Genomic DNA, 27,946 nt, shown 5'->3' with positions numbered 1-27,946 from the left:
TCTTTAGCGTTGACCCACTTAACAATATTCATTCAGGTCAGAAAAACAACAAACATGAACGAGTATCAAACAAATAAAAAAAAAATTAGCTTTATCCGTTTGAGCAATACTTTGCATTGGTAGGCCCTGCTACAATAATTGCATTTTTATATTTGTAGGCAATACAGACTACGGAGCAGTATTTTGTGCATATTCAAAGGCCAGGGTGCCTAAATTGAGCACCAGATACTTGGATTATTCTTGGAGTTTAATTTCTATACTCAGTAAATATAAAAACAAAATTACATACTCTATTAATTAGGAAATTATCGTTTTGTATAATTTTTATTACAATTGTGCTTGTGAAATTGTGAACCACCCTTCATTTTAAAAGTGAAATTGGATCTCTTACCATTTTAATTAGTATTTGAAATCACCTAATACACTTGTTGAGGATACATTACAAAAACATCGCATTGTATAGCCGATCTTTTTTATGGAACAAAAATGACTAATCTGCGCATGTACTACCCAAGTTTATCAGCTTCTTGATGAATGATAAGTATATCTTTAATGGGAATAGTATGTGCATTTTTTATTGATCTGTGAACTTATCTTGTTTCAAGTTTTTTTGGTTTCAAACTTGATTCCAAGGGCTAAATGTTACATTGAAATGTTACTTGTAGGTAAGATTTTTGTGGAACTAGTTTAATGGTGAATAGCATAGAAAGGATCAAAATAAAAGATAAGAACAGGGCATCCAATCCCTTTATTTTATATTTTGATTGTAAGATTTAGTACAATTTCTTGTTTGAATTGGCAATATCTACAAAGGAACATCAGAAGGGTAGTCTTTGGGATGCTTCTCGATGGTTTTTCTAATTAGTCTCTCTTGCTCCTGAAGGTTTGATGGTATTTGGTCATAGACATCATTAAATAAGTCCTGAAGTGGAGGTTTTTGTGCTTTCTCTGCCACCTGAATCGCATGCATTAACTGTAGAAAAGCAACAAAAATCCAAAAACAAAATGTCAGAACAACTGAACAAGTTGGTGTGTCATGTGCGTACAAAGATGGACTAAATTGCAATATGCTAAATAATTTACCTGCTTCCTGACACTGCTTCTAAGCTCCAATTCATCCTTGTCACTCCACCAACCATTCCTTTCTACCCATCTTTTGAACCTATTCACTGGATTCCTTGCCATCTTCCAATATTCAATCTCATCAGTTCCCCGGTACTTAGTTGAATCATCAGATGTAGAGTGATGTCCAACTCTATAAGTGAGAGCCTGAAGGTTATATAACAATTAGCATAAGATTGGTGAACACTAAAATGATGTGGTATCAAACAATGATCATCTTAGCATGAAGGGAGCTCGATGCACCTCAATTAAAACTGGCCTTTTTTCTTTTATAGCGATTTCTCTAGCAGTGTGAACTGCACTATAAACAGCAAGAGCATCATTTCCATCTACTCTGATGCTCCAGATGCCATAAGCTTTACCCTTAACTACAATACCATCACCTAACCAAACAGGAAAAATTAACATATGTTTTTAGGACTTCTAATAGACTTAAAACTTGATAGATTTGATCAAATAAAGAGTACACGGGATAAACTTCTGAATAAATATTTATAGAAGAAAAAAATAATAAGGTAAAATGAATTAAGTTTCTTCATAAGTTAATAAATAACTTCAACTTATAAGCTAATTTTAACTTCTAAAGTACTTACCGAGAAGTTTATCCAAATAGTGTCTAAAGCTTAATCAGATATCAAAAAGGGTATGGAGGGAGTAAAATATTTTTTCTAAAAGAATAAGAGTGTGACAAAAAACAATGAAATGAAAGAGTACTTCGAAATTGGTCTTCCACAGGTGTACTGATTGCCCATCCATTATTACGACAGATAAAAACAACAGGGGCCTCCATTACTGCTGCAAAATTCATAGCAGCATGAAAATCTCCCTGCAATGTTTGATGTTGTCAGATAATAGCAATAAGCATCATTGTGTTCCATTTTATACTAGTTAATTAAGAGAGATAGTTTATCACCACTAACCTCACTGGTGGCACCATCCCCACAAAAAGTGACTGCACATGCACTTTTCCCATCCATTTTAAGGGAATAAGCAGCTCCAACAGCTTGAGGAAGTTGTGTTCTGAATTTCTTGCCAAACAACAATAACTTGTTCAGAGAGCATGTCACCAATTAACAGTCTAATTATTAGTTACAATGATTTAAGCCTGTTCTAGCTATGGCATGTATGTCTTACGCAATGGGGGATGACACTGTGAAGTAATTGTGCTGGTTAGACCCATAATGTATTGGCATCTGCCTGCCTTTTCCAAAATCATGTGTGTTTCCAAAGCATTGATGAACAAATTGTTGCAGTGTAAAACCACGCCACAATAGAACTCCAGGCTCCCGGTACTGTCAGTGAAAACACGATGCACATTTTCATCATCAACAAACATGTATGCGAGTGTTATAAAAATCAGAACTATCAGCTGGAGATAGATTTGTTCATTTGTGGATGCTAACAACTAAATTATTACATGTTCTGAGACTACTAGACTACTACTATGGTTCCGGATAATCTTCACATGACACATAATTGATAAGTTGTAAAACTCAGTTATGTATCATATAAAAATTAGCCAACCATTCCTTCCGAAAAAAAAAAAAGACTCATGACCGTGTTTTAAATTATGTAATAATTTCTCCCTAGTGACATGTTCTTTGTAGCACATTTTGTATAATTGATTAAGGTTTATAGAAAATTACATAATCATAAGTTGAGCTCATTAAAAGAGAAGAGTCACAAAATTTTCTGTTTTCTTCTCATTAAGTCCGTGCCAGATCTGTAAAAAAAAGTTTGTGCCAGTTTGGAACAGTGTTTTGGAGAATATATTGCTACATTATTTTTCTTTTCATTTTGCTCATTTATCAGTGAAGAAAAAGTTAGGCTACATGAAGCTGAAATATTTTGGACTTTCAATTTTTCTGTTTTGTCATTAGAGATCCACAATAATAATAATAATAAATAAATAAAAAGGAGTTGAATTTTAATAGAAGCATAAGGGAATTTGAAGTGTCTGGCTAATGAACATGCATGACCAGGTGCTATTGTAGGCAAACCTGAGGCAATATTATATCATCAGGAGCAAGTGCAGCAGCAGATGCAATGTTAACTGCTTCTTCCCCCATTTGGGTGAGGTAGAAGGAAATTCTACCTTGCCTCTGCACTTCATAGAATATGTTGTCCATAGTTTGAAGAGTGACCATGTCAGAATACATCTTCACACCCATTTCCTTGCTAACCTGTTCAATTATTCTCCATAGGTAGTTAACTAATAAAGTTCCCATGTGATGTGTTTCGTGCATTATATCACAAAAATTAATTCTACATCCTTACATAAAATCTTTCTACTAATTTTTTACTTGTAAAATAAAAATTGTTCGAACAATTTTATGTTATCATTTTAAAAATGAGTTTAATAGTTATACACCGCCAATATATGTTAAATAACTTTACACTATAATCTAATAACAAATTATCGGTTTTCCTTTTTTCTCTTTTAGAATATTATGCACATTTACTTCTTTTTTTCTTTTTTTTTTTTTTATCTAATACCTTCTTTAGAAAAATATAACATTAATACATTACTTACTTCAGCGCTAAAATCAAGTTTTGGTTACTAACAGTGCTGTAGTGAGATACCTGTACATAGTTGCTGTATTTAACGATCTCACCATTGTCATCAAGAACACGATAACAGGGCACCCTTTTCTCAGGAGACTCAGAAATGAATCTCATTTCAGAAGTAAATCCCACTTTCCCTCCAGGAAAATCAATGACCTGACACGGTGAGAAGAAAAATTAAATAATCTCATGGAATAAGGTAACATTAACCCATTGGAAGAATTTGGGAATGAATCCTTTTTAGTTTCTCGAAGACCTCCCCAAGAAGAACTCACTGTATATTCATCATTAAGATTTAGTAGTGGGTTTGTTTTTTCTTTTTTAAATGAAGTAGTAGGTTAAGATTATGGAATATTTTAAATTAAATTAATAGCTTAAATGTCTCTACTTTATTATTTTAAAGACAAAAATACTTTAGGTAAGTATTACTATTGTCTTTAGTTGATTATGTATGATAATGAAAAGTTGAAAAATATGATATTCATAACCATATATTATTGGAGATTTCACATTGCGTGTCTATGTCAAATACACACCGCATATAATCAGACAGGTATTAGGTATACTTCAAACTAGCACGCTGCTAATTCAACCCTAGTTTTATAGTTAGGTACACTTCAAACTATTCGGATCATTCACATTTGTTTTCTTATTTATATAAAGTATAAATGATTTATTTTGTTAATTTATATTAAAATTTATTTATTTAAATAAATAGAGATTCATTATTTTTTGGTGAAATAAATAAATAAATATTCATTATAAATGACGTTAATAATTTTGATAGTTTAGTTTGACAATTTGCAAGGTTTTAGATCACTCCAGCTTATGGCTTATATATGCTTATCGCCAGCCAGGTTGCATCCGGTCAAAAAAAGTCATACCAAAATATTTTAAAACTCTAATCTAGTATTTTTATTAATTTGTAATAGTAAGGAACTAGTTTAAAACTATAAAAAAAAAGTGAAGTGGGAAAGGATAATACCTTGGAGTAGGTATTATCACGTGTGAACCTTTTAATATAATACTTTAAAACATAATTTAATTTGTATCACGAGTTATGTTTTGATTAAAATAATGCGTTGCTTTATCAATCAAAAATAAAATATTTACAGAAAGAAACTGGCAGTGGAATGATAAATTAATTAATTAATGGGGGTTTATATTTCTTTTCTACTTGGATAAGGAAAGGAAGATTGTAAAGATGTAATAAAAAAAATATAATAAAAACTTCCACAGATCTACAGGTTCTGTAAAAGGACCCGTTGGTTCACCCCGAAACGAATCGCTGCCTACAAGCGTGTAATTTTTATCTTCTGTATGTACACTCATATTTAAATTATTTTATATAATAATTTTATTATAATTGTATTAAAATTAAATCAAAGATAATTTCTAAATAAATAATGTATAATTTTTTAATAATACACGTTCATTAAATTTTTTTATTACTCATTAAACTATAAGCAGTTAAAAAAGTTAAGTATACATATGAAGATAAAAATTATAGTTTGAAATGATCGAGAGAGAAAAAATTTACTTAATACTATGGAAATTATGTGAAATACACATCTAAAATAGAGAGAGAAAAAACATATATAAATGTTTAATTAAAAAAATCATTCTTTAAAATTATGTTTTCTAATTCATAATATAAAATAGATTCATACTAAATATAAAAATTTATATTATGATAGGTTAGACAAAAAAAAGTTAGAGAGAAAATAAATAAATAAATAGAATAAAAATAAAAGAAATAAAATTAATTTTTATTAATAAAAATCATTTCTTTTATTTTATCTCTTATCAAATAAAAGAAAAATATTTTATTGTTCTTATTTTCGTTTTTTTTTAATCCAAACGTGCTTCCTCTCATCCAATCGTGCCAATAACGTTTTTAATTTGCAATTTCTGAAAAAAGTTAAATTTCCTTTTCCACCGTACGTTCAGAAGGAGTCTTGATTTACACGTGAAATCAACATCAAGTCATTAATCATGTCCGTACAATGGATTATAAAGACAATAAATGAAATCAAATACACAAGTTGTGATCCTCATCTGTATTCCATAATTAGCCGTTCAACCAGATCGCCCCTTGGCTGCATTTAGTACGTCATTCACGTTGATTTATCTAAAATTACTTTAAAACACTAACTAATGTAACTTTACATATTTAATTTTACGTTAAGAAATTAATTTTATATTTAAAATTGATTTTAAAAAGTTAAAATAATTTTATATAGCTTATATCAGATTAAAAAATTATACTCAAATTATTACTAGCTCTTTTTTAAAATAAAAAACATTTTTAAAAAGTCATTTATTTAAAGTCAATTTTAATCAAAAATTAATTATATAAATGATCACTCAAACACCATCATGATTTGTTAGGAAGAAAAACACAAATTTTAAATTAAAAGAAAAGTATAAGATTTTTTTAATTTTTATAAAAGTTTAAAGTTGATGCATATAAAATAATTTTATATTATCATCTAATTATAAATCATCATTAATATAATTTTTAAAATATTTATTGTAAAATTTAATAAGCTTAATATACATGATAATTTATGATTATATAGTAATATAAAATAATTTTATATTATAAATACATAATTTATTTTCTCTTATTATAAAATTTTGACATAAATTTATTTATTTTTATCTGGAAAAATTAAACATAATAGTAGGAGGTTTACAACACTTACACCATACTCAATAAATTCACATGAACTTGTATAGATGTGTGGATGCCCAACTTAAATCTAAATTAAACATGTATTAAATTAAAGGTGAGTATACTGTTATTTAATGATTTGTTATATATATTCATTTGAAGTGAAAAATTGCTAATTATTAACGACCTTAAAGAATTGATCCATCAATTTAAGGGTCTCATAGACTCTTAACCCAACCAACTTGTAATGATAACTTGTTAATTATGGTTTAGTTTAATTAACGCTACCGACGGATTGGGTCTAGTAGAATAAAATTCTAAGGAGGACATTGGCAGGCCAGCAATTTTCACTTTCCTATTAATTTTAATTTGGAGAACTTAATTTTTCACATTTGATACACATTTTTTTAAAATATATTTCTTGAAAACTATAATCCATGCGAGTTCTTTTTAATTCACATTTTCACAAAAAAAAAATCCCCGTACAAGGGTGCATATCTTACTTTTCCAAATTAAATTTTTGTTTTACAATAATAAAAACTTCATTTTACTTTTATTAAATTATTTAATGTAATAAATAATTAAAATTACTAATAAAATATCACATAAATCTTTTGATTCTTAAAAAATTTATTAAAAATTCTTAATGATGAATCATTTTTTTTAATTCCCAGAAAACATGGAGAATCATATAATTCCCGGGAAAATAGCTAATCCAGATTTAAGTCTCCACTTAAAAGATCGAGAAGTGCTCTAACCCATGTCTTAGATAGAATTGTCTATAAAAGAAAACAAATTAATCATAAAAAAGTATCGCTTTGGCTCATAGTAATCACGTACCTGATTAGGCTCATCCTCGGTGGCAACATCTTGCTCCAATTCCAATTGTGCCTCAGCTTTGGTTGATTCATGACGCGAGAATCGGAAGAGGGTGGGTGATGAGTTCTTACCCGGAAATGCATCACGGCACCTAAATGGTTCAGTTGATGGAAAAGAGGAACAAGAGCTATTATTATGGTTAAGAAATGGTCCTAACAAGAAAGGCAAGTACTTTTTGTGAAGGTGGTGATGTTGATGAATCAAGATCCTACTCGACCTTCCCAATAACCAGGATGCCATTCTTCTGAATAAACAAAAGAGTTAACAAAGGAAGGGGCTAGAACTAGAAGCAAATGGGCCAAAGAAGGAAAGAGTTATAATGGTGGGAGGAGGGGCTAGATGTCCAAGTTCCACTCACCACATCACACGTACTTATTGTCTTTCGTGGGGGATTGGCATGGGCATGATGAGACGAAGGTGGCTAAAAGTTTCAAATAAAACCTTTCAAGATGTTATCCTTGTCGTGGGACCACGTAGGATTCCAGATTGTTGTTATCTTCTACTATTATTTCGGACGAAAATTAAAGCTAAATAATTGATTGGCACATTTTTTCTAATATTTTATTATTATTGGATAAATTTTTATATTGTCAAATAATGTGAATTTTGTATGATTAACATGGGATAAAGAATGGAAATATGACAACCAAGGTTGGCGTTCGCCTAACATTATAATTTAATTATTTTTTTCCTTTTTAGCTTTCTAAAATGGAAAATTATTTATTATATTATCATTTAATTTTAAATTCACTTTTGATCCTTATAGTTTCACCGTTGTATAATTTTGGTTCCTTGAAAATAATTTATTGCAAATTTGATCCTTTATATTTATAAAATTTAGCAATTTTGGTTTTTGTAAATTAGTTTGTTGTCAATTTTTTTAGCAAAATTGTTTACATGACATAATAGTTTGAATCAAATTGATGTAGGTTACTTTCTTTCTTTAGTAAATATCCATTGAGTCCGTATATTAAATGATATAAAGTGTTTTAGCTCAACCAATAGTTTTGAGTTGGAGTTTTTAATATGTAATTTATGTTAAATGTTCAAAGATGAGTTTCAACACCCATAATAATTTTATTTAACTAAAGTAACATTGTCTTTGGTAAAGGTAATTCTAGTATTTACAAAAAAGAGTTTAAATAAATAAAGAGTTTAACCAATGGAAACTTGTTTCTATCAAGAGTATTTTTTGTCAAAAAAAAAATACAGTTATAGGGCGTGAACGTAGAAAAATAGAGGTTGGAAATAGCCTAAAGGTCAGGCTGACCGAGATGGCCCAATAACTAAACAAAAACAAGAAAAGAAAAATAATCTTATTCAGTTATCTGTGTGATTCGGAACAAAACCTAGACGGTCCCTGGTAATTTCAATTTCCAACGACGCGGGAGAAGTACATGATGGAAGTGACGAAAGACCCTAATTCAGATTTCGAACTCGAACTCTACACCATCCCAAGCTCTTCAAGTAAGTAAGCACTCACCATTCTCTCTCTCTCTCTTTCTGTGAACCCTAATTTGGTTTGAACTAAGCGGCGTCGTTTTGGCAGGATGGTTCGCGTGGGAAGAAATCCACGAAACGGAGAGAACAGCGTTCAAGGAATACTTCGACGGAAACTCAATAACGCGAACCCCTAAGATATACAAAGAGTACCGAGACTTCATCATCAACAAGTACAGGGAAGAGCCCTCGAGGAGGCTCACCTTCACCGAGGTGCGCAAGTCGCTGGTCGGCGACGTCACGTTCCTGCACAAGGCCTTCCTCCTCTTGGAGCATTGGGGTCTGATCAACTACGGCACCGCGCAACCTTCTTCCGGTGCGGACGCAGCGGAGGAGGAGGAGGAGCATCGCAAGGTTCGTCTCGAGGAAGGCGCCCCTGGTGGGATTCGTGTCGCGGCGACGCCGAATTCGTTGAAGCCTATGTTGTTGCCTCGCAATGGGAAGAGTGGGGTGAATGCGAGTGGGGCTTCTCTCAAATTGCCGCCGCTGGCGTCGTACTCTGATGTTTATGGTGATTTGATTAGGCAGAAAGAGGGCAACTGTGGCCTTTGCGGTCACAAATGTGGTTCTGGACATTACCGATGTACACAGGTTTTTTTTTTTTTTTTATAAAAAAAATACGCTTTTTAATTTTTATGTGCTATCACGTTATTTGGTATGTACCAAGGCGGTCTATTAGCTCCGTTGGTTAAGCAGGGTGCATGAGTATTGTAAATCATTTGTACTGTCTTTAATTCTTACGGATAAACAAATATTACTTGGTATGCATAATAGGGGTTGGAAGGGGAGGGAAGAGGATGAACTTAATGCTCATAGAAGTGAATATGGGAGGGATTTGGATGATTGCATGATAATTTTTCATTTCACATACTCTGGATTGAGTATAATTTTTTCTACCTCGCATTACAATTAGTAAAGCCATATCTTTGACATTATTTTGGAACACATATAATCTATTCATCTGCTGGAAAAATGGAGTCTATTGATTTCATTTAATGTCCCTATGGTCACAGAACATGTTTGAAGTTATATTTATAGGGGAGATTTATCTGACTTTTTTCGGCCACTTAAGCGTATATTTCTGAAACTAGTATTATTGGTAGTTATTCTATTCTTTATATATCATGGCAGGATAATTTCATTATTTGTATTAATTGTTTCAAAAGCGGGAATTACGGGGAGAAAAGGTCCACGGAGGATTTTGTATTGAGTGAGTCAAGTGAAAATAGTGGTAAGCATGACACTGTCTGGACTGAGGCAGAAACTCTTCTCCTTCTAGAATCTGTTTTGAAGCATGGCGATGATTGGGAACTTGTTGCTCAAAGTGTTCAAACCAAGACCAAACTTGATTGTATCTCGAAACTCATTGAGCTGCCCTTTGGGGAGCTCATGTTGGGCCCTGCTCACAGAAATGTTAACATTAACGATGCTAATGGCATCGTGAACAATGCAAAACAAGTTCAATCATCTTCATCTGATAACCAAGAGATTTCAAAGACAAAGGACCAATCTCCTGAGTTTACAAATGAAAATGAGCAGAACGGAGATGCTGTGAAGGAAAGTCCTTCAAAAAGACAGCGTGTTGCTTCCCTTTCAGATTCCAGCAGTTCGCTAATGAATCAGGTAAGAGATAATCTTGAATTTTTTTTCCTTTGTTATGATTATAAGTTATAATTTTTCAAATCTGGCTGCATTTCCCTTTTTTATGACGTGCTGTACGGTTATCTTAGGTATAACGTATCTATATTTTGTGAAAGGCTCATGCCTGTGCACACTGTGCAGATGCTTCTTTTGCTGTTACATCTCTAGTATATATTGATTGACCAGGGAAAATAACACAAAAGTTATTTGCTTTCACCTCTCTTGGTATGACATGGTGTTTTGAATTAGGTGGGACTGATCTCTAATGTGGTTGACCCTCATATCACAGCTGCTGCAGCTGATGCGGCTGTTTCAGCTCTTTGTGATGAGGATTTGTGTCCAAGGGAGATATTTGATGTTGACGGTGAAGAAGGTTTAGAGATGGAGAGGTCCTCTCTATCAGGTATTTTCTATTGTATGTGTACATTAAGATGATATTCTTTTGACAAATCCTATAATTTTTAAGTAAATTTGCATCCCCCGAAACTTGTCTAGTTTCCTAGATACATGAAAAAAAAATTATTGGCTCCTTCAAATGCAAGTTATACAAATAATGATGATGATGGTGATCTTGTCCGTCATTTTTCTTCATAACTTCTGCTGTTTTGCACGTTACACTTCTCAATACTTACAATACTAGATTAATTTGTCAGTAAAGTTAGGTTGTTTAATTAGTTGGACATTGAATTAGGAAACCATCTTATGGAGGGCAATGATTACTCAATGGTGATTTCATGTTCCTTGTTAAATGAATGTTTGAGCCAGTACCTTGTGATAGTGCATTTTAGGGATTTTGATTGGATTGATTTCCTAGAAGGTATGTTCCTCAATTAGCTAAGTCAAAACCAAGGCTTTCTGCAAGTATATTTGCATAGGCCTAAAGCACCAAAAACTGGTTAGAAAGCACCAAGTTAAGGAGTATGTGATTTTGAGAGTTAGTTAGAGGACGTAGAAGGTGAATCTGATGTAAAAGGGAAAGTGTGAGTTACATGGGATTATGATGCTATTTTGTTTTCCTTCACTAAGCTTGAGCTATGAGAGATCCTTCATAGCTAGTGAGCATTCTGCTCCTTTTCTATCTCTTTCCAGTTTTTCTTTAAATTGTCTCCCTATTTGATTTTTCGAGCAACCCATTTTAGGGCAAGGATTGCTTAATTAAAATGAACTATAAAACTTGAGTATGATGTGGAAAACTATTGAGAAAAAGGGAATAGGTAAAAGGACTGCACTAATAAATATATATTTGGGCATCGTTTGTTAATATATATTTGTGGATAAACATTGTGTATGGAGTATTGCTTTATGTCACCTTTAATCTGAGCTTGCCCTTTCAGAAATACCTTTGACACTGCGTGTAAGAGCTGCCACTGCAACTGCTCTTGGAGCTGCTGCTGCACGAGCAAAGTTGTTGGCAGACCAGGAAGACAGAGAGATTGAACATTTAGTAGCAACTATAATTGAAGCACAGGTCCTAGTTCATGATTTTTTACATCTTCCAACTCCTAGCTCTTGCTGAATTTCTCTGGTTCAGGTATCCATTTGAGGGATTAACTATTTTTTCTTTGCTTATTTGTTATCTAGATTGACAAAATGCTACAGAAGGTTAAACATTTTGACGATCTGGAGCTATTGATGGAAAAGGAACACGCTGAAATGGAAAATAAAAAAGATTCTATCTTGACTGAACGGATTGATGTGTTACGGAGAACATTTAGATCTGGAGTCACTAGATGGAAAGATTATTCTTATGTAAAATCTTAGACCAGTTGATTGTAGTACAAATTATTTTTAAATAAAGTTGATTGAATGATGAATCAAGAAAATCGTGATTGAATCAAATGTTTTTTTTTTCCTTAAAATTAATATAATTTGTTATTCTTATCAGAAAATATGGACCTGCTTGTTTATTATTTTAAAAAAATATATTTTTTTGTCTCTAAAATCAAAAGAAAAATATTACTTGACAATGAGTTTTGTCACTTGGGTGAAATTATTTTTAAAAAACATTATCAGTGTTTTTGTTTTTAGAACACTTTAGCTGGAAGGGTGAGAGAGACGGAGACCTTGTCTGGGAGGTGGTGGTTTGAGTGGGGCCCCCTCATGTCCTCATCCACGTGGGTATCTAAGCCGATGGAGGAGCTCTATGAGGAAACTGGTAACAGGATTACCATCTTGACCCGGCATCTATTGCCAATATTGACTTCCAAATTATGTGGAGTTTTGCTTTGTTTTTGTAAAAAAATTGTAGCTCCTTACGTGTTCAGATTTTGGATTGGATTAATCTCTTTTGTGGTTTTGTTGTGGGTCTATCTGTATTAATGAAAGTGAGAGTACATGGCATGTGAAATGGGTGTTACTGTTGAATTTATCAACTGATTGATATTTATTACAAATAAGTGTGGACAGGACTATATGTGTTTGTTACAATTACTTGTCAGTTAAATTGTTTCAAATTGTGATTTGGCAACAATAATTGTAGATAAAAATATCAAGATTTTATCTACAATTATAGATGTCACCCAATTGCATAATAATTGTGTTTAACGTCTAGCTAGGTTAGTTACATTTACCTGTTTCATTTATCAAAATTGTTAAAATCTCCATCACTATGATTATTACAACAACAAATAAGACTTTCAGTAAAAAAAAAAACAATTTAGACTTTGGAATGGGGAAAAAACCACACCCATACTTCATTATTAAAAAAGATGAGTAAGAAAAAATTAAATGTAAAATGCACTAAATAAAAAGAATAAAAAAATATCGAACAACAGTAAACTAAAATGATGATTTATTAGTGACACAATTTGGATGTAATTTTATGCACAGGATAAGAGCTTGTCAAGTGGACTATTTTTCCCTGATCTTTTGGGTGCTACAGAACACATGGTTGTCAAATGGAACCTTGTTGTTATCAAGGGTGAAACTGAATTCATTTCCTTCCAAAGGTTACCGTTTTGCGTTATACTAATTTTACGGAAATACGATCAGATAAACATGTCCTTTGAAAAAGCATGCACTAGCTTTGCTCTTTTTATCATCCCTATTAAATTGGCTTTATTAATTTGTTGTTATTGAAAGCGTAGATGGTGAGAAGTTGAATGCCGCCTATATCAGTGTTGCATGAAAGCGGTTGCTCCATCCTTCTGTTACCTAAGGATATTTTGGAGGCATGGTTGCCACCAAAGTGTTCCATTCATATTTATTAGTTATTACAGAACTTTATAGTTTATCCACACAATTTAATATGGTAAAGATACCAAAAAATTGAGTTGCCACCTTCCGGATTGATCCTTATTGCGGGTTATTCAAAAGATGATTCTCACTCTTTGCTCTTCCGGAAAACGTAGGATTGTCCCAGTAGAAAGGTAACTCTATGTGCCCCTAATTTTCTGCTCCAAATCATATTTCTGGATGAGCCAAAATCAATGATGGGCGAAGACGTGAGACAGAGAGGTGAATGCATGGAGAGACAAAAAAAGAAGGAAGTTTTACTGATTTTATGCATTTTCTTAATAATTGATATAGTCATTATTTAATCCTCAATATATCATCTATTTATTTCATAAATGATGAGAAATTCTATCATTTGTTGTTGATCTACTTTAAAACGAGTCAACATTACATTATATTGAAACTATACCTATTCTGATCTGAGATGTATCAACAATGAAGAAAAATGTATCGTGTCATTAATAATTTCTTTCAGGGTAGATAGTAGATACAATCAAATAATTTCTTGAGAACTAATATAAAGAATTGATATAATTTGTAGATTGCAACCGCTAAATTATATATTTTTTCTGCCTCCTTCCCCCCTCCCCTAGCACTATCAGTCTAGTTTATAACTCACTTCAATTCAGCATTCATATTCCTTGCCAACTGCTACAACTTTCTTTCCTTTTTTTTTGGTCTATACAAGTAAATTTTTAGACATAACCTTCAGTCTCCATCTCCCAGACAAGTAAATTCAACACCAGATATAGATCCTTGCCACCATAATGCTGTAATTGATTTGACGCAAAAGTGTACACATTATTTCTTATTCCAATCCAACTGTGTCCAATGAACTCTTTAGTACCTCTATTTTCCACAGCCTTCCTCATTCGAACCATGGAATCCCATCTACCCCTCATTTGATATGCTTGAGCCAACACCAAGTAAGGTAAGGATGTCTGTGATTCCCTATCCATTATTTTCTTTGCAACTCCTTCTATAATTTGCAAGTCTCCATAAATTGCACATGCAGAAAGAATTGACCTCCAAATGTCAGAGGTAGTTCTACACGGCATTGTTTCTATGATATCAATGGCTTCTTTGAGCTTACCAGCTTTACTCAACATCTCCACAACACATGCATAATGTTCTTCTCCGGGTTTTACTCCGAATTCCATCTCCATTGAGGAAAATATTTTGATTCCTTCATCAACCAATAACCCATAGTTGCATGCTAGTAGAACTGCAGTAAGTGTTATTCGATCTGGTAGTATGCCTTCTCTAGTCAATAATTCCCTGAAGAGGTCCATGGTCAAAGACACTCTGCCATAGTAAGTCAGTCCCATCATTATAGTGTTCCATGATACCAAATCTTTTATTTTCATTTCATTGAAGATATTCAAGGCATCACCAATAAACCCAAATTTAGCATACATATCGACAAGTGAATTGGCAACAACTGCATCTGACTCAAAACCCAATTTAGGAACCAAAGAATGGATTTGATTACCCACTTCAACTGGTAAGAAAATCGAAACAGAACTCAGGAGAGAGCTAACCATGTATTCTGTTGGCCTGATATTCTTCCTCAAGGTCAGCACAAAAAGTTGCAAAGCATTTTCCCCTAAATCGTGTCTAGCAAAACTTGAAATCATGGAATTGCATAGAGGTGAATCCCATTGATCTTGTTTCTTAAATAGCCGGACAGAATCCTCCAATCTGTTGCATTTGGAAAAGAGGTCAATAGCAGCACTGGATACAATGCTATTATAAATAAATCCCATCTTGAAACAAAAGGCAAAAACCTGCTTACCCTTGTCCAAGTCTCGCAAGTTAGAACAGACACTCATCAACACTGAACACGTAAACTGATCAGGTAACAACTCAGCACCTCTCATCCGATAGAACTGCTCTAATGCCAACTCATGGTGTCCAGCACTATGACAGGCCCAGATCAAAGAGTTCCAAGATATAACATCAAACTGCTTCATAATCATAATCACACCAAAAGCATATTCAACAAGACCAAGCTTCCCATAAATATTTATTAACGAATTCCCAAGCACTACATTATCCAAATCCACGCCACTTCTGATCATCCTACAGTGAATCTGCTTAGCATGAGGGGAACTTGACACGAGTGACATCAAAATGGAGAAAGTAAACCCACTTGGTCTCACACCGGTGCCTTGCATTTCAACAAAAAGCTCCAAGGCATGACTTAAATACCCACAGGAAGCATAACCCGAAATCATGGAATTCCAAGAAACGACATCTCTAACAGGCATCGCATCAAACATGTGGCAGGCCTTGCCAGGCTGGCCACTTTTGAGCAACCCTTTTAGGCAAATGTTCCAGGAAGTGGAGTTCTTGTGGGAAATATCATCAAACACCTTCAGTGCATCGTTAATGTGGCCGAACTCAGAGTAAAGGTCGAGGCAGCGATTACCCAAATATGTGTAGGTGTTAAGTCCCAATTTGAGGAAGTGGGCATGCACGATTTTGACACAGTTAAGGGATTTTTGAGATAAACAGTGGTTTAGGAGGAGAGAGCAACATGAAAGAGAAGGGTAAGGACCTTGCGCTTGCTTCAATAATGGGTACATGCAAATGCTAATGCCACGCCCACAACTACAAGCCACAGGCACATTTGAGAGCTATCGAAGGCACTCCAAAATTAAACAGTGAATCACACGCTTCATCAAATTTAAGGGTACGGCTCCAACCCTTCTTGATATTGATACCATCATACCACAAGCTCTAGGTCAAGGTGTTATTGTTAGAAAATTAGACAGAATAGAATAGAGGAGGTTCTATTAATTTGGCACACAAGTCACAAGCTACACGGAATAGAATAGAGGAGAGCAACCATAGTTATTATATAATCCTCCTTTAACACATTTAATGAACATAATGACCGTAGTAACTCTTGTAATTGTTATGGTGCGTTTGATTTATTAAAAACACACAATTTTGTTGGAGTTGGTAAAAAAAGAAGAAGAAGTATAATAAAAGAAAAAAAATTGACGATAAAAATATTTGAATAAATTAACAATTGAAATAAAGAAATATTAATGAGTAAGAAGAGAAAAAACAACATTTCATATGATCCTCGGTGTCCAATGCCAGCACCTAAGACCGTCCTCATCGATGATAAAATTTTTTATTCAATTCATCATTCTTTATTTTATATTGTCCTTCGATCATTTTTTAAATCAAAATATCAAAAATTAAATAAATATTTGTATAATATCTAATCTTTTATTTTTCAGCGAATCAAACTCATCCTTAATAATTATTAATAATAGTACATACTATGCAAGAATAATGTAATTTACCAACTGTTCTAATTCTTATGTAATCACAATAATTAATGAGATAAAATTCAGATATATTAGACTGTTTTAACAGTCCTTAAAAGAAAACTTCTATCATTCCTCTTGTCTATTTATTTTCGGTTATTATTTGTATTAGATTAGATAGATTTGTTAAGTAATTTAAAGTTAAAAGATCAAAAATAAAAAAGCACATTTTACGAACTTAAAAATTTTTTTTTTACAAAAACAAAAAATAAACCATATTAAATTACAAGTATTTAAACATATTTGTATTATATACATTTGTTAGGCCATTGCTTCCGTGTAAACATTATTAACTCACCCTATGATTAATCAAGGTGTACAGTATTAGTATACCCCTCCCCACTGAAACTTCTCCCATTTTCCTCTTCTCCGTGCTCTCCACCCCCTCTCTCCCATCCTCCGCCGCTGCCCACCGTGCGTTGTCGTCGGAGATGATAACCGACGGCGGCATCACTGTCCCACCCCTTTTCTCCGCTCGCTTTATCTCCCTCCTCTCCCCTCTTCCGACGCTTCCGACGGCGTCTCCGTAGCCATCATTCCCACCTTTCGTCGTCCGGCAGCGCCTTCCCTTGCTCCATTCCTATTCCTGGTGGTGGCAGAAGGCCTTGCAGGCTTGTTTATCAGAGCCTCTGAATTGGGTTTTTTTAAAGATTTTAAAGTGGCAGAAAATGTACAGTTCTCCCTGCTACACTACGCAGATGATTCAATTATTGTGGGAGATCCAGATATGGCTAATCTGTGGGCTTTGAAGGCAATATTCAGGAGCTTCGAGATGATGTCCGACATGCGAGTCAATTTCCACAAAAGCGATATCTATGAACTTTGGGAGACTATTCAAAATGTGAGACCGCAGATTTATTCTACAGATAAATGGATATGGAGTCTCGAACCTTCTGGCTTGTTTTCGGTGGCATCAGCGTATAATTTCTTGGCTGATTCATGTCGAGTTATTTTGGATTTTGAGATTGATCTGATAATTATGGGCAAATTCGATGCTGAACCGATTACCAACTTGTGAGCAATTATCTAAACGTGGTATTGTTTTCCAGCAACTACAACAATCATGCACTTTCTGCCAAGGTGCTATAGAGGATTTTAATCATCTATTCCTGCATTGCCCCACTGCAGAAAGCATTTGGAAATAAATTTTCAAATGGCTGGGAATTGATTTTGTTTGTCCACAGAATATCAAACAGCTATATACGCAAATTGTTTCTATGGCTAGAAGCTTCAAGGCTCGCAGGATGAAACACCTTTTTTGGCATGCCACTTGCTGGAATATATGGTTAGCAAGAAACAATAAGATCTTCAGAGGGGAGCCAGTGGTGATGCGAAACATAATTGCTAGGATTAAAAATGTATCTTGGCAATGGCTTCTGTACAAAAATGGCACCAAGTCGGGCACTTTTTACTCAACATGGTGTACTAATCCTTTACTGTGTTCATGAAGGGAGGGACAGTGGGAGTAGCCTTTGGTGCTTTTTGTAGAGAGGGTTTTTTTTGGGATAATGATTCTTGGGAGGCTTCACATATGGAGTATAGTGTCTTACTATACCTTTTTGTAATCCCCTTTCTTACTATATATATTATTTTCCTTCCAAAGAAGAAACTGAGAAAAGAGGGGGGCGGGGGGGGGGGGGGGGGGAGTGATGTCTGGTGGAGAACGGCAGAGTGGCCATGGAAGGCTGTGGGAGAGGGATGAAGAGTACAAAGAAGAAGAAAATGGGAGAAGTTTCAGTAAGAAATGATGTATATTAAAACTGTGCACCTTGATTGATTAATCTCTGAGGGTGAGTTAATAAAAGTGTATAATGGACCACTTACAAAGTAAAGTAGTCCACCGTAGCCTATGCCCATTTGTTAAGTAATTTAAATTTAAAATATTTTCTACAACAATTTTTATTTTCTTTTCATAAAAACACACGCTAGTAATTAAAAAAAAAAAGAACAAGAGGAAACGAATCTTCTACAATCTTAATTCACGTAACCTAGAACAATTGAATTTTGCTCCACTTAATTCTTAATTCTTGATCTACATAGGGTTAATTTGCAAAAAAAAAATAAAATCGAGTTATATGGGTTTGATTTACGGATTTTATAAACCAACTTATTTACTTATTTTTTGCTTTATCTGCAAAAATTATTCATCTTATTTTTTTGATTTAAAGTCATTTTGAACTAGTGCGTAGATCATTTAAGTCTACTAAAAAGTTAGATACTACAGTATTTTCCATCAAAAACTTTTTGCCCTATCTCAACAAAACTATATTTACGGTAAAAATCGACAAGGGAGATAGAAATTATCTGGGTCAGATTCAGGCACAATGGTGATAGCATTACCAAATACCTGCTCACCAAGTTCAAGGGATGATTTGCTGCCACAAGCACTGATAACACTGGCAAAGCTAAACTTGTCCATTTTTAAGTCCAGCTTATTCATCTAACAAAAAACATCCAACGCTTCATTTAGACATGCATTCTGTGTTAGGCCAACTAGAATTGAATTCCATGAAATTAAGGTTTTACTAAAAATCAACTTAGCATCTTCAATCCTTCCACAATTAGAATACACAGTGATCATAGTATTAAGCAAAATGGTATCATAATCTTTGAGCTCACTAAACAGCTTGCAAGCTTCACAAGGGCTTTGACATTTGGAGTAGGCATCAAGCAGAGCACTAGCAACCACTATATCATGAGTCACCCCAGCTTTACAAGCACACATGGATTTGCTTAACAAGTTCAACAACAAGCAAACCACTGGCTACACTCAAAATATTAGCAACAGTAGACGCATCTCCCCGAACACCATCCCTAAGCATTGCACTGAAAAGATTCACCGCTTCCATCTCCTCACCATTGGACACACAACCTGAAATAATCGAATTCCATAGCACAGAACATGGATCAACCTTACTATCAAAAACCCTTCTCGCCTCCCTCATTCTGCCGGCATTGGCATAACCAGATATCAAAGCTGACAAAGAGAACTCGTCCACATCCCTCACAAAACTCTCAACGCGAGCAGCACTATCCAAATCACCATACTTCCCATACAAGTTAATCAGCGAGCTGCACAAGACCCTGTCAAGCTCCAACCCCATGCCATCAACGAAAACATGAGCATGGACTTGCTTCCCACAGTCGAGAGCCAGCAAGTCAGCACAAGCGCCAAGAAAAGTGGCCAGCACAAAGGCATCACGGTGCACTTCTTGTGAAGGGTCCGAGTTCATGCTCTTGAAGAGGAACAGCGCTTTCCTGGGATGCCCATGTCAGGAATAACTGTGAATTATGGAATTCCAGACAAGGTTGTTCTTTGAGGGCATGTCATTGAAGAGAGAGTGGGCTAGTAGGACGTGTCCGGACTTGGCAAACGCGGAAACGACCATGTTCCACGAGAAGTGGGTGTTGCGAGGCATGGCATTGAACAAGTGGAGGGCATTGTGGGTGTGTCCTGAGTTGAGGTGGGCTTGGACGAGGGAGTTCCAAGAGAAAGAGTTTGTTTGGGGCATTTCGTCGAACAAGTGGGACGCATCGTGGAGATGGCCGCAGCGTGAGTATAGCTGGAGAAGCCGATTTGCCACGGCGACGGAGGAGTTTAGGATGCCGGTTATAAGGAATGCCACGTGGAGTTGCCTCCCTTCACGAATGGAAGACCAGGATTGAAGCAATCGTGCCAGGCCATGCAATACCATACCAATGAACCACATACACATTCTGTGACCATTTTCACCTCCTTATTTCTCTATCTATACACTTTGGTTACCTATAACTTAACGGGTTGAACGTGTTGTGCAATTTCTAAATATCGCACATTGATTAAACAAGGAATACTAAAAATAGTTTTATTTTATATACAGTTTTTTTGGGATAAGTTTTAAGTTAGTCTAACCTTTATTTTCTGATGTTTTAACTTAATCTATTTAAGGTTTTAGTTGGGCAAATTTTTTCCAATAATAAAAAATAGACTTCCATTTTCTTTTTCTAAAACAATATATGTCCCTCTCTCATGCTCTTACCATGATTCGTGAAACATATTAGCTCTCTGGCTCTCTTCTGTTCTGTTTTCATCTTCTCTCTTTTCTCTGTGATATTAGTTAACAAATTATTTTCTCTGTCAATTCTTGTCACCTGAGTTTATCGCAAAATAATATGTTGTATCTTTTGGGGATTTTTTTGCATTATTAAAAAGACATTGCGTGAGGCTAATAAATATAAACAAAACCAAGTGTTCAGAATTCCACATATATTCTTTTTAGCAAATCGTTAATACGGAGTATAATGAATTGAATAGTAGAAATATTACAAGTGGTTGAGGAAAAGAAAAAATAAATGGTCCCTAGGGGAGGGGGTGCCTCCTTGGCCGCTTGGAAAGGAAGAGAGGAGAAGGGAATTTGTTGAGTACAATATTTATTTTTCAAGGCATATATATTAACCATTGAACGTGCTACAAAATTGACCAAATGAAAACACCCCCAAAATAAGCAAAAGTATCCTATTAAACCAACTTTCCACATAAATATTTTGCTGAGAATCCAACTGTATAGTTAGATGTAGCCCTCCCCTAATTGAGTAATTTTGGTTGAGGTAACAATCATGCTTCGGCGTGCCAACTGTCAAGACACACTATCATTTGCATTTCCTACCACATTATTTCATCACAGTCTATACTTGCAGTTTCCAAACCAGCTATAGCATCAGAGTTCAAATCCCAAATTGCAGAACAAGCTTTCTTTCCTTTGGTGAATTGGTGCTCAAGCTCTGTCATTTGAATCCAATGTTAAGGAATATATATATATAAATGAAAAACAAAATATTGAGAATCAATACTTCAAAGTGTGGTAAGTACATTTGTTAAGAAAACTATTTACTTATACAAAAAATTGCTTAGTAATCTCATAATACAGCAAACCTCTTATTATGAAATAATCTACATTGATGAATTGCTTCACCTCTTCCTCTTTTAGGCTGTTTGTTTTTATGAAATTAGGAAGGAAGGAAGGAAGAGCACCGGAGAGAAAAAGTGAGGATTATTATCTCTTTCATTGTTTAGTTTTTCATTATCCCTTCCTCTTATAGTTTTTCATAAGAAAAATTCTTTTTTAAGGATATGTGTGTGGGTGGGTCGAGAGAGCGAGTGACCTCATAAACAATCGGCTTAATTGGGATAGTTTTTGAGCCAGGCAAATGGTTGGGCCCAAATCTACATCATGATATATCAAGCTGAGCGTTACTTTGATGAATTTTGGACAAAACAAATAATGATGAGTTTATTAATATAATCTACCTTTGGAAAGAAGAAATAGAGAAAAAAGGAAATCAATGGTTACTTTAATAATTTGATATTAAAATTTCTAAAAATAACTTAAAAATTATATAACATTTCTATTTTATTCATATCATTAATTTTTTAAAAAAACTAATTACTTAAAATAATTAACTAATTTCCTCTACTTCTTTTCGCTCTGAACCGAGCATCTAATCCTAAATAGTAAATATTTAAATAGAGCAAGGGTGCCATAAAAGTAATATAATATATAAATGAACCATAACCATGAATAATAATAAAAAACACATCATTCACGTGGAACACAACACAGTTGGAAAATTCAGCAAAAAAAACAACAGAGTTAGAATGAAAAGCATACGACATATACATAGTTGTGATTGTGAAGTAACAAATCCAAATTACCACAACAAATAATTCCGCAGAATTTGGCCGCTGGCAGTTTACGCCACTCAGTAGGGAATACAATTTGTCTCTTTCTTAGCATATACAAATTGTACTTAACCACTAGCTAGTTATGTTAACTAAACATAGTTAGTTGGTTAGTTAGTGTTAGAGAGTAGTTGGTTAGCTTCAACTCAAAGTTAGTTAGTTGTCCTAATTCAGTTAGCAACTAATCATTGTATATAAGCTTGTACTGCAATGATCATTAATAACACAATAGAGAGAATCATATTCTTCATCTCTTTCTCTTTGAGTTTTTTGTTACTCCTTCTGCAAAATATTGAGCTTTTCTTGCCTCTTATGGCTTCCACGAGTTTCATGATGGTATCAGAGCTCTTCAACTGAAGAGCTTTGTTGTACAACTCGATCTATCTTCCTTCTTCTTCGTTTTCATGATTTTCAACTAGTGTTGTTTCGCATATCCTATTGTGTTCATCATGAGTGCAACACAGGTTCAAGATCAAGCATCTTATGTGCATAGCCCGTATTACCTTCATTCAACTTGGAAAAGGTGCAACAATATGGTTGTGTCATGGCTTGTACACTCAGTTTCACCTTCAATACTACAGAGTATATTGTGGATGGACAATGCTCATGATATATGGAAAGATTTGAAGTCATGATATTTGCAAGGGGATTTGTTGAGAATCTCATAATTGAAGCAAGACATGGCCTCAATCAAGCAAGGTGACAATTCTATTACTGATCACTTTACAAAATTGTGCATGATTTGGGACGAGTTAGAAAGCTACAGGCTTGATCCTATGTGCACATGCACACCAAAATGTTCCTGTGATGCTCTCACTAGTGTAATGGAAAGGAAAAAAAGCAAGATCATGTGATGCAATTTTTGAGAGGATTAAATGACCAATACAACAATGTTAGATCAAACATTCTCATGATGGATCCTTTACCTACCATAGCTAAAGAATTTTCTTATGCAGTTCAGCAACAAAGACAATTTGTATAACAAACTTGTTAGAAAATATGAGCATGATTAATGCAGCCAATTCAACTTCAGGATCTAGTGTATCTTGTAGTTATTGTAGTAGGGATAATCACATTGTAGAGAATTTTTTTAAGAAACATGGATATCCTACAAACTTTTCAAATAATAGAGGAGGTAGAGCAAGCACTTGTGGCTCTTTTGGCAGAGGGAGTTCTGCAGGCAGAGGCAATTTCAATAATGGTAAAGTATGTACCTACTGCAATATCACTGGTCACATTGTTGAATAGTGTTATAGGAAACATGGCTACCCTCCTGGCCATTGATTCTACAAACCACAAGGAGCTACAATTAATAATATAGTTACAGAGGTAAACACTTCTGAGAATACTGATAAACAAGCACATGAAACTCAAACCAATGACTTGAAGCTTACTTCATAGTAGTATCAAACTCTGCTAAATCTATTGCAATAGTAGCCTTCAACTTCAAACAATGGTTCTCATCACATGAATCAACTTGGTACACTTTCTTCTAAAGCTCATTGCATTATAGGTAATGTTTTACCCTTATTTTGTGTTGTTAGCAAGCATGATCAAGTGACATGGATCTTTGATTCTGGTGCCATTGATCATGTCATTTCATCCTTGAAATATTTTGCATCCTACAGAGAAATTATTCCCATTGTAGTTAAACTTCCAAATGGCCAACAAACCACAACCACTTTTTCAGGAACAATACAACTTACTAATTCCTTGTTTCCCTATGATGTCTTATATCTGCCACACTTTACTTTCAACTTGGTCTCTATATCCAAGCTTGCTTCGTTTCTTCGTTGCCAACTAATTTTTTCTGTTGACAAATGTCTAATACAAGACATAATCACCAAGAAGATGAGTGGTATAGTTGATGCAAAGGATGGACTTTACAAATTGAAGATTCCATCAAGGTCTATGACTTGTGTCAGTTTTGTGAATATTGTCTTTTAGTCCATTTCCACTTGTAATAAACCTCACCCTTGTAATAAAATGTCCATAAATGTATGACATTTCAGATTAGGCCACCCCTCTCATGAGAGGTTGCAAATTATGCAGAAACATTATTCTATCTTGAATTTTGTTAAATATTTTGTATGTGAAACTTGTCATATGACTAAACAAAGAAAATTGTCTCTCTTTGAGTACTTCTCATGCCTCCACTCCTTTTTCTTTGCTACATGTTGATATTTGGGGGCCCTGCTTAGTAACTTCTATTCATGGTCACAAATATTTTTTAACCATTGTAGATGATTTTTCAAGATTTGTTTGGGTTTTTCCCATGACCTCAACAACTGAAACTCAAAAACAGTTGAAAACTTTTGTTGCTTTTGTTGAGAGATAGTTTGAAACCAAAGTGAAAATAATTAGGTCGGACAATGGAACAGAATTTATCATGCATCAATTCTATGCTACTACTGGTATTGTGCACTAAACATCATATGTTGAGACTCCTCAACAAAATGGTATTGTTGAAAGAAAGCACCAGTATTTGCTAAATATAACCTGATCCCTTCTTTTTCAATCCAATTTATCATCTATTTTTTGGTCTTATGCTCTTTTACATGTTGTCATTCTTATTAACTATTTACCTACACCTTTTCTTGCTAATGATTCACCATATCAAAGATTGTATAATGAGTCCTATGATATCAATTTACTTCATGTATTTGGTTGTCTTTGTTGCACCAGTACCATTACATCAAACAGAAAGAAACTTGACCCAAGAGCTTTACCATGTGTCTTTCTTGGATTTAAACCTCATAAAAAGGGTTATATAACCTTCAATCTTAAGACTAGAGCCATTGAAATTTCTAGAAATGTTGTTTTTTATGAAGATTATTTTCCATACTTTGATGATTCTAGTGTCACTACAGATCTTCATCTTTTATCACATCCTCCTTTCATTTACCATGATAATTCTCCTGCTCCATTACAACCTCCCACGTCAGTTCATAGTGAGTCTGAATCATCTATTTCCCATTTTGCATCTGTTGAATCTGATGTTTCAACTCATGACACATCATCTTCAGTAGAGAACCAACCTCAACTTCGTAGATCTGATAGACCAAAGTCAAGACCAAAAAGGTTTTTTGACTTCCAAACCAAGTTTGCATCAACTATGACCTCTCATTCTTCAGGTATAAGAAATCCCCCCTCTTCTGTTTTATCATATGATAAATTGTCTCCCTCATATCAAATTTTAAGGCTATACTCAAGTTGAGGGTCAAGACTACTTGGACACTTTCTCCAGTTGCAAAGATCACCATTGTCAGAATACTATTAGCCATAGCTGCAACTCAAAATTGGCACCTTAAGCAACTAGATGTTAACAATGCATTTTTGCATGGTGATCTCAATGAAGAAGTCTATATGGTGCTCCCCCCTAGAATGAAAGCTTCCAAACCAGGCCAAGTATGCCGGCTGCAAAGGTCTCTCTATGACCTTAAACAGGCCAGTAGACAATGGTATGCCAGATTGTCTACTTTTCTTATTTCACAGGGCTATCACCAATCTGTTTCAGATTATTCTCTCTTTACTATGCATCAAGGTTCATCTATCACTGTTCTAGTTGTTTATGTTGATGGCATAGTCCTTTCTGGAAATGATCTTGCTGAAATCAAACACATCACTATGTAGCTAGATGTTACCTTTGAGATCAAGGATCTTGGCAACCTTAAATTCTTCCTTGGATTTGTAGTTGCTCGCAGTATTGCTGGTTTTAGTATTTGTCAGAGAAAATACACACTAGATATTCTTAATTATGCATATATAATTGGCTCAAAACTTGTCTCCACTCCAATAGATTACTGTAAAATACTACATCAACAATCTGGCACTTCCCTTTCTGAATCAGAGGCATCTTCTTTTCGAAGACTCATTGGAAGATTGATTTATCTTACCAATACTAGACCACCTGACATAACCTTTGCAATCCAACATTTAAGCTAGTTTGTATCCAGCCCCAGTGATGCTCATCAGTAAGTTGCACTCAAAATTTTGAGGTACCTTAAGGTTGTTCCTGGTTAAGGCCTTTTTTTTTGCTAATAACACAATAAAGCTGTTGGTGATTCTAATTGGGCTGGATGCATTGATACTCACAAATCCATCACTGGATATTCAGTTTACCTTGGTTCCTCTCTTATCTCTTGGAAATCCAAGAAGTAAGCTATTGTTTCTCGAAGCTCCTCTAAAGTTGAATATAGAGCCTTTGCCAGTGTCACTTGAGAACTACAGTGGTTAACCTTTTTACTTCAAGATCTTCGGATTCCTTTTTAGCAACAAACATTGTTATTTTGTGATAATAGATCAACATTACATATAGTTGCCAACCCTGTTTTTCATGAAAGAATAAAATATATTGAGATTGATTGTCATATTGTCTGCGAAAAGTTACTCTCTGGTCTTATCAAGTTGCTTCCTATTTCTTCTGCCAACCAATTAACAGACATCATCACCAAAGCTTTTTCTCCAGGTGCATTCCATTTTCTTCATTCCAAGCTGGGAATGATTGACATTCATTCCTCAACTTGAGGGGGGATCTTAGCATATACAGATTGTACTTAACCACTAGCTAGTTATGTTAACTAAACACAGTTAGTTGGTTAGCTAGTGTTAGAGAGTAGTTGGTTAGCTTCAACTAAAAGTTAGTTAGGTGTCCCAATTCAGTTAGCAACTAATCATTGTATATAAGCTTGTACTGCAATTATCATTAATAACACAATAGAGAAACATTATTCTTTATATCTCTTTCTCTTTGAGTTTTCTATCACTTCTGCAAACTATTGAGTTTTTCTTGTCTCTCATGACTTCCACGAGTTTCATGACTTTTTTTGCCTTCAATTTATAAAAATTAATAATAAGGACGTTTTGACTTGGAATAAATAGACTTCTAGTCTTCTAGATGAGTTGCATCATATTTCTCTAGAGGTTTTATTTGTTTAGTATTATATATAGGTGCTAGATTTCTTGATCATTGTTTGGTTCTGTTTGTTGGCTGTAGCTCAAAAAACATACAATTTGATGAATGAAAGAGATGCATGCATAACATTATTTTTTGTGAATTTATTCTCGATCCCTAGTAATTAATTAACCCGGTGGTAGTCTATCTCACGTTCTCTTTTATTGATCTATATATGTATCCTGAGACACACGTAAGATAACTATCCACATTCATAAAGTCAACGAAGAAGATTTTAAGTTTTTTTTTTTAAATTTTCTTTCCAACAGGCTATAACACAGAATGTGTGAACTGTGAAGTCATGAGGAACC

The 27,946-nt window shown here is 34.3% G+C and overlaps 3 protein-coding genes and 1 pseudogene across 3 annotated transcripts; 1 reads left to right on the top strand and 3 right to left on the bottom strand.

Moving 5' to 3' along the window:
• Positions 1–725: 725 nt before the first annotated feature.
• LOC100796766 (2-oxoisovalerate dehydrogenase subunit alpha 2, mitochondrial) lies at positions 726–7,701 on the bottom strand. The gene is made up of 9 exons (XM_003526615.5): positions 7,205–7,701; positions 3,706–3,843; positions 3,123–3,305; positions 2,257–2,414; positions 2,043–2,142; positions 1,837–1,948; positions 1,366–1,505; positions 1,084–1,269; positions 726–973 (listed from the first exon to the last, which is right to left on the bottom strand). Exons 1-9 carry the CDS (start codon positions 7,481–7,483, stop codon positions 806–808), a joined length of 1,464 nt encoding a protein of 487 aa, XP_003526663.1. The 5' UTR covers positions 7,484–7,701; the 3' UTR covers positions 726–805.
• An 854-nt stretch (positions 7,702–8,555) lies between these two features.
• On the top strand, positions 8,556–12,672 carry LOC100800135 (SWI/SNF complex subunit SWI3A). The gene is made up of 6 exons (XM_003527913.4): positions 8,556–8,710; positions 8,793–9,334; positions 9,875–10,366; positions 10,634–10,787; positions 11,719–11,852; positions 11,966–12,672. The coding sequence occupies exons 1-6, from the start codon at positions 8,641–8,643 to the stop codon at positions 12,143–12,145; spliced, it is 1,572 nt and encodes a 523-aa protein (XP_003527961.2). The 5' UTR covers positions 8,556–8,640; the 3' UTR covers positions 12,146–12,672.
• A 1,550-nt stretch (positions 12,673–14,222) lies between these two features.
• LOC102663822 (pentatricopeptide repeat-containing protein At1g43980, mitochondrial) lies at positions 14,223–16,774 on the bottom strand. The gene has a single exon (XM_006581541.4). It carries the CDS (start codon positions 16,204–16,206, stop codon positions 14,314–14,316), a length of 1,893 nt encoding a protein of 630 aa, XP_006581604.1. The 5' UTR covers positions 16,207–16,774; the 3' UTR covers positions 14,223–14,313.
• A 2,399-nt stretch (positions 16,775–19,173) lies between these two features.
• Positions 19,174–21,127, bottom strand: LOC100799594 (putative pentatricopeptide repeat-containing protein At1g77010, mitochondrial; annotated as a pseudogene).
• Between the last annotated feature and the right edge of the window lie 6,819 nt (positions 21,128–27,946).

This window comes from Glycine max, chromosome 6 (assembly GCF_000004515.6).
Source record: "Glycine max cultivar Williams 82 chromosome 6, Glycine_max_v4.0, whole genome shotgun sequence".
In the NCBI taxonomy this organism is placed as follows: Eukaryota; Viridiplantae; Streptophyta; class Magnoliopsida; order Fabales; family Fabaceae; genus Glycine; species Glycine max.
The sequence above is the reverse complement of the archived record's forward strand: the minus strand, read 5'-3'. Positions and strand labels throughout refer to the sequence as shown.